The following is a 13,372-nucleotide window of genomic DNA, read 5'->3' on the forward strand; positions in this document are numbered from 1 at the left end:
GAACAAATTTGTGTCATGGTGCACAGCAAAGGCTGTGGATTCCCTTTCTGCTCCTCTTTCTGAAGTACTCTTGTTCCTTCTTTCTTTGGCCCAGCAGGGCTCTGCTTTGGGCACTCTTAAAGGCTATCGCTCTGCTATTTCAGCCTTCCTTAGGCTTCCTGATCAGCCTTCTCTTTTCAAATTCCCTGTTGTAAATCGTTTCCTTAAGGGCATTACTCACCTTTTTTCTCCTGTTACCTTCGTAATGCCCCCGTGGGACTTGAACTTGGTTCTTGCATTACTTATGTGCGCTCCATTTGAGCCCCTACATAACTGTCCTCTCATGCTTCTCACTTTGAAAACTGCCTTTCTTGTGGCCATCACCTCTGCGCACAGGGTGAGTGAGCTACAAGCTCTTTCTTCCAAGTCTCCTTTTCTGGCGGTTCATCCGGACAAGGTTGTCCTCAGAACTAGACCTTCCTTTCTTCCCAAGGTGGTTACCTCTTTCCACATTGGCCAAACCATCACTTTGACCACCTTCTTTCCACCTCTGCATCCTTCAAAAGAGGAAGAGGGGCTCCACCGTCTGGATCCAAAATGTGCTCTTTCCTTCTACTTGGATCACACCAAACAATTCCGGGTGGATGACTAGCTCTTTGTTGGTTGCTCGGGCCGTGGACAAACAGACCATCTCCAGGTGGGTCATTCTATGCATCAAAGCCTGATATTCTTGGGCAAAGAAGGAGCCTCCAGTAGGACTGTTCACCCATTCCACCAGGGCGACAGTAGCTACCACTGCTTTGGGACGAGGAGTCCCCCTTAATGATATCTGTCAGGCAGCTACGTGGACATCGCTGCACATGTTCACCAAACACCACTGATTGGACAGCCAAGTCCGGAGGGAAGGCTTCTTTGGCCGTTCTGTACTCCAGGACTTTCTGGTGTGAACTTAGTTCGCAGACCCACCTCCGGGGTTGGTATTGCTGGGGTATCTATTCCAAGGTAAGGAATCTATAACTAACTGTTATTTTCAGATGAACAATTTACTTACCTTTGGTAACTATATATCTGTAAGAAACATAGGTTAGTTATAGATTCCTTACCGCTCCACCCATCCTCCCCGTTCTGCAAACTGACTTCTAGGGTGAAGGACTTCCTTTCATGACCATAGTTTTGTGTAACAGTGGTCAGTGTCTTGCATGGCTCTGCTCTTCTGGCGTGGAAAGTCGTATACAGAACTGACATCAACGCGTGAGCGTGGCATCTAAGTAGCTACCGCAATGTCATTCCGGCAACCACAACACCAACGACGAACGCGGAGTCGACCAACGCCACCATTCGACGCGCAGGGGTACTGCTGACGAAAATTCTCCAGGTCCAGTCTGACGCCTGGGTAGGGAATCTATAACTAACCTATGTTTCTTACAGATTTATCGTTAGCGAAGGTAAGTACCTTGTTCATTTTCCCATGAGCGTATTTATTTCCTTCATTATACTGCCCAAGTTAGCCTTGTTACTTTTGTGTGATATCTATATCCAGATATCTAAGCTTGGACTGGGTATGTAACCTTTTATCATTGAAAAGCCATGCCGTTATCTTCGATTTGGTAAGCAGATAACCAGAACACACCCTGGTATTAACTTCTGTTTCTTCAATCCGGGGCAAAGTTCTGCTGGGATCACTGGTATACAATATAACGTCTTCAGCATTTAAAGCGATTTTATTTTCAGAGTTCTGACTAACAAAGGCTCTTTTACCTTCGTCCCTTCAAAAACCTGGGGCCAGGGATTCAACATCAAAATCAAAAAGAATATGAGAAGGGGCATCTATGGCAGGTTCCTCTAGTAATCTTTATTTTACTGGTATGGTTACCATTAATCAAGACATTGGCAGATGAAGATTTGTTTAACTACTTTATTCTATCTATAAATTTGTGTGGGTAGTCCAAAAGCAGATATCGCCTTCCACAGATAGACCCAGCTTATCCTTGGCCGCATAAATAATTATTATTGCTGCTGGGCTGGAATTTGTGATGGCCATATCTATAGAGGATATTAAAAGTTGTGTTTAATCGCGTAGTTGCCTGCCTGGGATAGATCCTTTTTGGTACGAGTGTATTACATGAATAATTACTTTGGTGAACCACCCTGAGCGAACACCTGCATTAATTTTATATTCCTAATTAAACCATAAGATTGGAATATAGGATTCTGCCTTCCTAGGGTCTTTTTTAGTTTGGTTTTAGTTTTAAAATCAGGGAAATGGTAGCCTCATTTCATGACAGTGGGATCACTATCTTATTCAAGTATATTTAATTAAACAGGTCTTTCGATATCAGTACTATAGTATCTCGTAATGCCTTATAAAACTCAGCAGGTAACGAATTTGGGAGAGCTGCCTTTCCTTTGCAATAAGTATACACAACTGTAATGGATGGAATGCTTGAATTAATCTCAGCCTCTTGTAGTAACTTGGGCCACATCCCAATCCATTGTTACTTTCCACACTATGCCTCCTCAGTTTGGCCCTAGCTATATACAAATTATTCTTGACCCTGCTTCAATCGAAACAGTTCGAGCCCGAACTGTCAAGCCAGGTCCTCCCTGAGCTGGAACATAAGCAACCTGGGGCCTGTTTACCATAGTTTTGGGCTTATCAACTGGGTACAGCTTGGTTCCAGTGACTCCGCGTGCACTGGACCCATGTCTGGGCATACCCATCACTCTTGGGGCGACGCAATAAGTATACAAAACAGTGATGGATGAAATACTTGTCTTAATCTCAGCCGCTGGTAATCACTCGGGCGGCATCCCAATCCATTGTTATTGCAGGCAGGTCAGACTGGCCTATGGGGCAATCAGGCAGTGCCTGATTTGCTGGTCTCACAGATCGCTGTGTGGGCCTGTTTGCTAGTAGTTTGTGGGTGTTTTATGGGCAGGTAGGGTGTTTCTTCTGTTGATTACACTAATAGCACCTCAATCATGGCCTGCTGCAAACACATATGCATAGTCTCCTATACCTTACAAAATATCAATGCAGCATGCCTTTACAAATTCAGAACTGGCCTGATTTGGAAATGTGCGTCACTTTTTCAGCTATCTGTTTTTTTTAATGGGGTCCACTTTTATTTTAGTGTCTGGATCTATTTGTTGGGCTAGTCCAACCCTGATTGAAGGTCTTATTTTCTTGGGTGAGGATGTCTTCTACAGTAATCTCCTCCTGCATAATTTGTTGTTTCGTACTCCAAAAAATCAGAAGCTGTTGATAATCCAACCAACCTCTTATCCTCAATGGTCTGAAACTACTCTCTTTGTGCATAATGAGTGGAAAAACGTGAGACCATGCATCACAATTCATCAAAATAAAAGGTTCTATTAACCATATCAATAATTAATTCACTGATGACATTCCCCTCTCCATCAATCTTCGAATTCTAAGTTAGTAATCTCTGTATTCAAAATGTTTCAAGATACTCTCCTGTCACTTTTAACTTTTTTCTTCTTTCCACCAGCTGATTCAAGGTACTCTGCTGCTTTACCAATTTCTGCAGTATCTCCTCCCTCTCCTCTAAGGTAGATTCAGCTGGATCCCGCTCACGTTTCCCAATGGATTCTTAACTTCTTCTTGCACCATTTAATGCTTCCCACCTAACGCAAAAACCCTGGGTGCTTGTAGGCACCCCAGACCATTCTCTAGTTGATGGTCCCAACATTATCCTTAAAATATTGTATGGTCTCTTCCTCCTACTCACGCGCTACCCATTAACCCAGGAGGAGAGTCCAATTTACTGTCTATCTAGAGTTAAACCTAGTGCCTGGGTTGTGTAATATCAACAAAACAGCTGAGTGTTCAGAGCAATGTCTAGAATGTGTCTAACTTCACTTATTTTGTTGATTAGGACTCAGTCTACCAAAAAGAAGTCTATTCTTAAATGGTGATTATATTTCTTACTGAAGAACTCATATCCTTTCTTTGCTTTGGCAGGGGAACATGGTGGCTGGCTAGTCGGTGGCAGAGGGTCCTCGTTGCTGGGAGGACTACACACACTATGCATATTATTGAATAACTAGGAGCACCCCATCCCACACTGCTGTTTCAGTATTGGGGTTTTCTCCAGGCCTCCTTTGAGCCTGTTTTGCATGTGGTAGGCGGAATACAGACATCTACCTCTAACCACCGCTCGAAGCGTCCGCATCACTGGACCTGGAACAGTGCCTTCTCTCAGGTCTTCCAGGGGAGAAATGTTGCTGCGCGGGTCACACTGGCAGTCCCAACTGGAAGTGGCACCTCAATCTGTCAGCCGGCACTGAAGAGGAATGAGAAGATGGAGCCTTTCGGTGTTCCGTGGTGTTACTTTGAACATTCAGGAGCAATCCAAAGAGGCAGCCAAGTGGTCCCCAATGATCCTGTGGTTGGGGAGCACACTATTCAGGAACATGGAGATTATCTTTATTCACCTCCTTTGTTAATAGAACCAGCACCTGGTTCAAAAATACAAAACTCTTCTCGAGAGTTAAAGGGACAAGGAGTGTGGAATAGATACACACTCCGAAGCTGTTCTCTGAATCAATCAAATAGGCTGGGGGTTTCAGCCAGTAATTTGCAACTAGTGGTCTTGCTTTAATTGAGTCTGAGTCGTTACCCCAGGTAAAATATGAACAAGTGGGAAAAAATGCCAACTCGCCCTCTAGGAATCAAGTGCAGAGTATAGCCCTTAAGCCTATTGCTCCTAAGGGTTTGTATATGAGAGGCGCTGGGCAACCGAGGGAGAAATGTAATTGCAGAATACAGCAGCATCTGTACCTCTAAGGTCACCCCCGCCCTAAACTCATACTTCAAAATAATGGCACGTAAGGGGCTAGTGACTTGTGATGATACCTTGAGTGTCACACCACCCAGTCAGATGGGGATGTAAGAAATGAATCATGACACCAGCAGAACCTGAAATAGAGCTTTACCTAGTGTCTCCTTAGATGTCCTGGTACCCACAGGGAGTGATAACACCAACTCTGGACCAGTCATAAGTCTAGAGGATTCTAATGATATTGCTAACAATAAAGACCTAGGCATTCTCACAGGCAATAGGTATGAAGTGTTTAGGGGACTAAGTGAGGAGAAGGGGGGGAGCAGGGATGATGACCTCGGGTCCATTTCAAAAGGCTTGGACACAACAGATGTGGCAGCTAATACAGTAGGACCAGCTAAAAATGATTTGCTGATCCCAGGTGCAGCTCAATAAAGCACATACTCCTGGATCTTCGAGCGGAGATCCAGAGAAGATTCGAGGTATCAGAATCTAATCTAAAGACTATCCAGGGGACAGGCCAGGCTTTAGAAGCAAAACTTGACGACATCTTGCAGAAACTATGGTATTAGAGATCAATGTTGGAAAGTTAGAACTCAAACTGAAAAGTAATACCTCAGAGATTTCCGCACTGAAGTTGCAGAATCAAAGTTTGCAAAAGGATCTTAAAAAGCTGGAAAATCACTCGTCGCAATAACCTGAGAATTCTGATTGTCCCACAGGAGGCTAAGGGTATCAACCTTCTAAGGTTTATGATAAACCTCCTTAACAAGGGAATAGTCAAAGGAAATTTAGGGATTGATCTGGAGATATACTTGGGATTATCAGAAAGGTGGAACGGGAAGATGAGCTTATTGAGACCATACGAAACTCAACTGGGGGTTTGGAATCATGCACTCACACACTTTTAACATTCGAAGAGTTAGGGAAGGTACAAACTATATTTGAGAAAAGGATGTTGATGGGGTTTCTGGTCATAATATAGTTAGGTTTTAATTTCACACTAGAGGATTATCCCAAATAGGCATAAATGTATATGCCACAGAACATTGGGTGGGTTCCCCGGGGAAGGTAATCAGGTAGGGAGCTTGGAGGTTAAAAGTGTAAAAACAAAAAAAGTCTGATTCTTGATATATTAAAGGTGGGGCAGGAGAGCGAGCAAGCAACAAGTTCACATGGCGGCAGGGAGATAAAGTAGTAGAATTTACATTTTTGACTTGGAATGCAAATGTACTTCATACTAGTAGTAAACAAAGATTGGTATGTTAGTACTTGATGGACAGTCCAACCCAGTCCAGATCTTAATTCTGCAAAAAACAATCTGACCTCTGCTGAGTGCAAGATACTTAAAAAAAAAAAATGTGGAGTGGAGACTATATACCAGAAATACGGTGCTACAGTTGAAGCATAGATAACATCACATGTATATGTCACCAGGTCTGATTAAGAAGGGAACTGGGAGGGAATTGATGATGGATATCAGGGGATGCTGCATCAGGACCTCGCCACATTGGCGTTAATGAGGAGTGCAAATAAAAATAGGGAGACAAAGGGATATGTACAGAGGTTGGTGATGGCAGATAATTAGTGTCAAGGGAGAGGTGCGGGAGGTATTTTTAGGAGCGAGCAACATGGTTGGGCAATGTTTCAAGGGCTGTACAATCAGGCAGGATGAGGGTAAAGGGAGGAGGCTTCCCCAGGAGTATGTTGTGCCTCATGTCTGTGTGAGGCTGAGTGACAGATACTTTTCCACAAACAGGAATGGGTGCATCAAGTAGTCTGTACAGCTCAGCCAAATAAAGGGCTGGCTATTGTTGTTAGAAATAATGGGGGAGTTAAGCTACCAGAATATAAAACAGATTCTTCTGATAGATAAATTGCAAAGTTCATTTGTGCCAAAGGATTTTAACGTGCTGGCTTTTATGGTTTAAATTGCTATGACTTATCACTGCTTAATAATAATAATACTCTTGCATAATATATTTTGGACTATCTCACTCCCATTCTTATGGTGTCGACTTTAATGTTTTGTTTAATGAGGATCTTGTTAGGTCTTCTAAAGGACTAGCAATAAATAATCCAAGAATAGCAAACGCCCTTAGTAATTTATGGCTAGATGTACAAAAATCATGATTAGCGATTTCCTGCAAATCGCAATTAGGAAAAATATATTTCTAATATATAAAACTCTTTTGAGTTTCATTAGTGATTCCTAGTGGGTTCAAATAGACCTACCTCATGAGTATTAATGAGGTAGGTCGCAATTTGTAACACATTAGGAATCGCAGCTATCACAGGGATGGTGGCCTGCTGGAGTCAGTAGACCACCATGGCTGTGATTGCTTTTGAATATAGCAATCTTTTTTTATGTAAACATAGCCCATTTTCATTAATGGCAAACAGGACGCATTGAAAAAGAAAAAAATGACACTTGGAAATGTAATGTTTTAAGAGGGGGTAGTGGTCCCACGACCACGGTCTGCCCTTAAAAATATTTTTCAACCTTTCTCAAAGTGGAAGGGGTATGGGGTACCTTGTGGACCCCTTCCCATTTGTGAATGGGTTACCACCAACTTTCAATTGGCTGTAAATTGCAAATGTTTTGCGACTGCATTTCAGTAATACCTTTCCAATTCGGTATTAGGAAAGTATGACCTCAACACGTCCCTTCCTAATACTGAATTGCAAAACCAAAATTGTAATTTGGTAACAAGTTACCATATTGCAGTTTGGGCTTTCCACATCCCAAAAAGCATTTTTGCGGTCGCAGACGGCAAGAAACTGCAAATCAAGCCATTTGCAACATTAAAAATGTTTCATACATGTAACCCTTAATGCAGGACTTGGGTTTATGTTTTCACTTGACGACGTTGTTATCTAAAAACTAAATAAATACAAAAATGGGTGCCTAGCAGTGTTCAAACGTGTACTTGTGTGCATGTTCCCAAAGGCTCTTACACTACACTTGTCTTACATAGAAACTAAATGAATTAAGTCCTTTAGGAAAGTGGAGTATTGTGTTGTACACTACACTTGTCTTACATAGAAACTAAATGAATTAAGTTCTTTAGGAAAGTGGAGTATTGTGTTGTGTGGGGGATTGACCTCACCGTGGGATACTAACACAACATCTCAAAGATGGCCTTGGATTCACACTAATAAATACTTAGCTTAGTCCTGGTAGTGTGGCAAGGAGCAGTCAGGTTTTACTAGAGGAACATTGGGTTAAGCATTTCAGAGTATCAACATGGATGAACAATAATTAACATGATTCAAGAGAAATCCAATGCTTGTTTATCTTACTTTAGACAGCAAAATTAATGGAATAGCATACATATAATCAAAGTTATAGATTTTTGAAGCAATATAAAGGAAGTGCAAAATATTACAGTGAGAACTTAACATTGGGGTCAATGTGGAAAACCACTAGTGACAATCCTTACAGGTCGAGTTGCGTTATACCCTTGCAGGTTAAAGGTAATACGGGTCCCAGGAGCAAGCCACGACAATCAGTCCAATTTTACCTGGCCCATGGAGCCTGGGTGCAGAGTGTCCTGGCTGTCCCTGGTGCTGAACGGGTGCTGTGGGAGAGCTGTTTTTACTGCTGAAACGGTGCTGCAGGGAAAAAGTTGAAAAAAACACAACAGCACTCTGAAGGTATGTCTTCTCCCTTTTCCTCATAGACGTGCTTAAGGCCATATTTGTCCAACAGTTGCTCACTTCGAAATTAATTAAAAAATATATTTGTATTCCTTTAACTCCAGATTTCCTATTTTTTAGTAGTCACTAGGCAATATATCAATATATTTTTCTCCTTTAATTCAACTTGATTTGTATCTTATTAATATTACTTTTTGAGGGACTACCCCAACCGCACCCCCCACCCCAAGACTTTTATGCATGCTTCTGATGTTGGTTCCACCTGCCTCAATATGGCGAGGTAAAAGGAAACACCAAGCATCATTTTCAGTTGAGCAGGTGGCCTGCCAATTTGATAGCGACTGCCTTCTCCAACACCGTTTGACCGATTCCTACTGGTTTGGCATTTATTGATTTGAGAAAATAACTACCTCCACCATGGCAGAAGCATTTTCGTTAAAACGGCAATGCCTGCTGGATCGCCAACTGCCATGTTAGGTCAGCTGATATTTTTTTTGTTCTGGGTTTCATAAACAAACCCACAAAGTGTTGGTTTGATTTTTGAAATAAAAAAAAACAATGCTCCTGAAACGCACAGTGTTCTCCCTATGCATGTTGGTCATTGTTCATTTTTCCTTCTATGGAAAACCTTACCTCACAGGACAGTCCAGGCAGGAAAGAATATGCATAGCAATGCCCAACCTCAGTATTTGGGCTTTTACCCATCTGCTCTATGCAAGGTCATAGTTTGACGATGGAACCAGGTGAGGCTGTGCTATTGGAAATCCAGTATTTCCCCATCTGTAAATGAGGCAAAAAATCCAAGGCTTATCCGGAAGGTCTTCCACTCCACCAAACGCTAAATGATCTCCTTAGTGACCAGCGTATGATATTAGCCCTCCCATGAGTATTACAATAAATTTGTTAATTCAGACAAAACCCTGCGTTGTATGTAACTGGTCCTTAATGTTTCCTAAAATCGGCACTGCAGAAAGTAATCTAGCATAGGCGCTCACTGCCTTTACTATTTTAATAGAACTCATATACTAATTGAATAAACCTTCTTACAGGAAGAGAAGTTATGTAAAAATCCAAATCGTTATATAAATATGAGAATGCTATTATGCTGCTGGTATCATTTTGTCGGTGAAGACAGAAGAAACATATCCATTGAGCGTGGAGACTTTGGCATAATGAAATATGGTGTAATGTTGTTAATATGCAACATATTTTAAATGTGCTTATTTCTCTCTTTGTTCCTCTTAGGTCCTTCGTTACATGGTCCTGTAAGATCTCAAAGCCGAGGTGGGGCTCTCACAAGAAGCAGACACGGCATCTAGTGTTGCACTGGAAAACACAATCAGTAGTCCATCGCAGATCTACTGGTGGGAACGTGAAGATACCGAAGAGTGGCAAACTTCTTAACCGTGGGACTGTAACATATATTTTTTCTAGGCCAGAGTCTTATTTTTGTACTTTGTCCTGCAAAGATAATAGGATGTTTGCCAAAGACTCATGGGGGATGTTTTCACATATCCTCAAACCAAGCTTTACTCAGGTAAAGGGCATTGAAACGCCTACAGGTCATCACAGTATTCCGCACTGCATTGATGTTAAGAGGATTTTGTTCTTAAGGGTAGTTTACTAAATCAGTCTGTTTGACTTCCAGCATGGAAGTTTCCTACAAATGGCTTTTTGTTCACTCCTCCCTCATGGGTGCACTGATCACATTCATGATTCAAAGACTGATAGATTTGTGGCAAGTCTCACCTCTGCACCGTGCATTGGCAAGGCATTGTTGAGAAGTAGGTAGAGGTGCAAAGGAAGTTGTACGGAAGCTATGCAAATCTGATCCCCAGCTGCACTGAAGTCCCATTTATTACATTACTATTCAGTAAAATTGTTCTTGAAGAGAATTATACATTAATACATTAACGCCTTTTCTTTTTAAAGTGTGTTTTATTGATTCATTAATTGATGTATCATCAATTAAGTATACCTTTTTTGGTAGAGAACATAATGCGACCCCTGTAACACTTGCACATTTGTGACTTTTTTTTTATAGCCTTGATCACTTCTTGAGAGAAGTGGAATTTCCAGTACCTATGTGGAATTTTGAACTGCCTTCACATGTGCAAGAAACAAAGAGAATACATAAACTGCGCACTGAGATGAACATAAAGTTTTTTCAAAGATGCTCAACAAGTGCGCATGATTTAATGAGCACAAAGTAACATTTTATCAGAGCACATTTCAGAGCAGAGTAGTTTTACTACTTAGATGAGAGAGCTTAATTTGACTTATAAGAGGCTGGCTTGCTATATTTGTACAAGACATGCACAATCGCTGATCTATCACATGAATTATGCCTCTGTGAAGCAATTTGTCTACATGTTGGATATAAAATCTTTTACAACTCATTTACCTTGATCTCAGGAACTAGAACTAGCAGAATGGCAACATGTCTCATCCAACGTACTGGGCATCTCTCATGCTTTCTTGTGAATGATGGCCATATGTAAGGATAACATATTCACAAAGCACAGTGAAGTAAAAATACTTGAATGATCCTCCTTAAAATAGAAATACAGTTGCAGTACTCTTTAAATGCCCAGTAAATTAATATTTCTATAGGTGTTCAGTACTCCTACTGTTATGCTTATGTTCTCTCCTTATCTCTATATGTGATTACGTTGGGAAGGTGTGTGGCCCACGGGATTTAATTACCAAACACTTAAAATACGATTTAATTGCCTCCTTCCACTCGTTAATAAGAACAATGGGCTAGGACAGACTGTATATGAATGTCAGAATGGCATATATGCTTAATTGCTGTATGATGGTTTTTAAACGCAAGATAAATCTCTTTCCTATTGTAAAAAAAAAGTAACACCTGGCAGTAAGCAAGGATGGTAATATATTACCCTTACCACTACAGGAATATCTTGTGAAATATATTTATTTTGGACCTTCTGTACAAATAAATCTGTAAACAAATGATCCTTTGAGTTTTATCCGTTTCTTTGCGTTGCTTGGATGGGGATTTAATTCTCTTCTCTGTGCTGTCTCCTCACTTGAATGGTATTGAACCCCCTTTTAGCAAGTACATTTTGGAGCTGGAACAGTACTCTACAGTAAACTAACCTTTCTCTGCATTTTTACTCAAGTAATAATCCTTGTAACATTTCAATTTGGAAGCCCAAATGTAATGCCAATTTAGTGTTATGTTGTCATGTCAACCAACTGGATTAAAAATGGTGTTCATAAATGACTCCCGAACGGCTATAGAGTAGTGTTTTGAGTGCTAGAAAATATATTTTTGTGTTTGGTCTCTTTCATGTTATTGCTGAATTTTAATGTTTGTTAGATTATTCACACTGGGGCGCTGCCGTCATGTGCCCAGTGTATGTGATCTTACCCCTAAACCATATTTAAAAATTGGCTAATCTCTGAATGGCATATTTAACTCTCCTCTAAGCTCATAGTATAGGGTGTAGAAACTATGCCCATGGCATGGAAAATTAAATGTTGCCTGTGGAATGCAGCACTGATTGTGCCACCCACTAGTGTGACGAGGAAAACATGGCTTCACGTCTACCAATGTAGCCTAACTGCTGCAGATGAATCCTTTCAAAATAACTTTTTGGGCAGGGGAAAAACCTTCCTTTTAAATATGAATAAGTTGACCCGGGGTAGGCCTTGTAGCCCACAAGGTAGGGTGCATGGTATTTAAAAGTCAGACATGCAGAAATTTAATTTTACCATGTCCTGCAGTGACAAGCTCCAAAAAGCTATTTCCAGTGTGGAAGGCTCTAGCTGTCCTACCAGGAAAACTAGAGCATAGATTAAAATATTACATCTGCAATTTCTAATCAGGGACAATGTAGAGAAGTGGTTCAATCCAATTCAGTGGTGAGGAGAATGCTTTCATAAATTCGTACGAAAAATAACTGGTGACCCTGTCAATTCTGGAGGGTCAACTGGGGGAGTGTCGAGGAACTTTGTTAACATAAAAGGGGAAGAAGTGAAGCCTGTCCATTCAAAGTGTAGTGTAAGGGGAAGCCTGGGGAAAGGAAACTTTTGATATTTAGGCCCTCTATAGTCAAATCAAATATATACTTTATTCGGTTTTTGTAATACAAAACCATAAAAGTTCATGATAAATACAATTTACAATCCAGATAATAATAAAAAGATTTTAAGAAACCAAGAAACAGTGAGGTAGGGTCCCAATCGTAAAACAATCTTTTCCACTCCAAGGTTAAGACAGTATCAGAGAAGTTCATGGTTCGTCATAGGAGTTCATGGTTGGTCATTATTACATATCCCGATGTTTCCAAGAAAATCATGATGCGTTTAGCGGATCCTGCAACATGGGGTATGATTTTGGGAGGGGAGGAAAACACGGGATTATGGGGTAAAAGTCATGTAAGTCCCATATGGATATTGGGCCGTTTCTTACTTGAGGCGGCCAAGTTTTCAAGTAAGGGACAATATTTCGGTCTCTAAATCTCACTAGTACCAGGTCCCCCGCAACATCTTTGGGAAGAGAGCCCAACCAACCCACCCTTCTGACGCTCCTTATTGCCCCATATAGATTACGAGGCAGTGGCCTATTTTTTGACAGCCAGAATTTGGTTTTATTAACTAAGTCATATTGACTCTCAGTTTTTCCAGGTGGGAGAGCAGGTACACCCGCAAGGATGCACACGTATGGGGCTGCTTCCGGTGGTAAATGGATAGAGTTAACTTTATTGTGACCTACTCTAGATGCGGTCGGCTGGGGAAGGGAAACTTTAGCGGGGTAGTTAGCTGTTTTTTGCCCCGAAGCACTAGGGCCAGCAGGTTGCGCTTGACGCCTTTTATCCGGCACAAGTGATTTAGGGCCAAGGTGGGTAGAAGGTAACTTAGGGCGATTGGATGTGTCACTACATTTGTCAGCCAGCGAA

The 13,372-nt window shown here is 41.3% G+C and overlaps 1 protein-coding gene across 7 annotated transcripts in view; it reads left to right on the forward strand.

Moving 5' to 3' along the window:
* FAM149B1 (family with sequence similarity 149 member B1) overlaps positions 1-11,694 on the forward strand; it is a 635,963-nt gene extending 624,269 nt beyond the window's left edge. For 6 of the 7 annotated variants that reach the window (XM_078643097.1, XM_078643096.1, XM_078643101.1 and 3 more), the window contains one exon: positions 9,690-11,694. In XM_078643097.1, coding sequence (XP_078499223.1) covers positions 9,690-9,763 — 74 coding nt within the window. In that variant the 3' untranslated portion in view covers positions 9,764-11,694. Of the gene's footprint in view, positions 1-8,254; positions 8,522-9,689 lie in introns of those variants that run through there. The other variant, XM_078643099.1, reaches the window with a different exon arrangement.
* Positions 11,695-13,372: the final 1,678 nt, after the last annotated feature.

The sequence above is a fragment of the Lissotriton helveticus genome, chromosome 5_1, assembly GCF_964261635.1.
Source record: "Lissotriton helveticus chromosome 5_1, aLisHel1.1, whole genome shotgun sequence".
Taxonomy (NCBI): domain Eukaryota; kingdom Metazoa; phylum Chordata; class Amphibia; order Caudata; family Salamandridae; genus Lissotriton; species Lissotriton helveticus.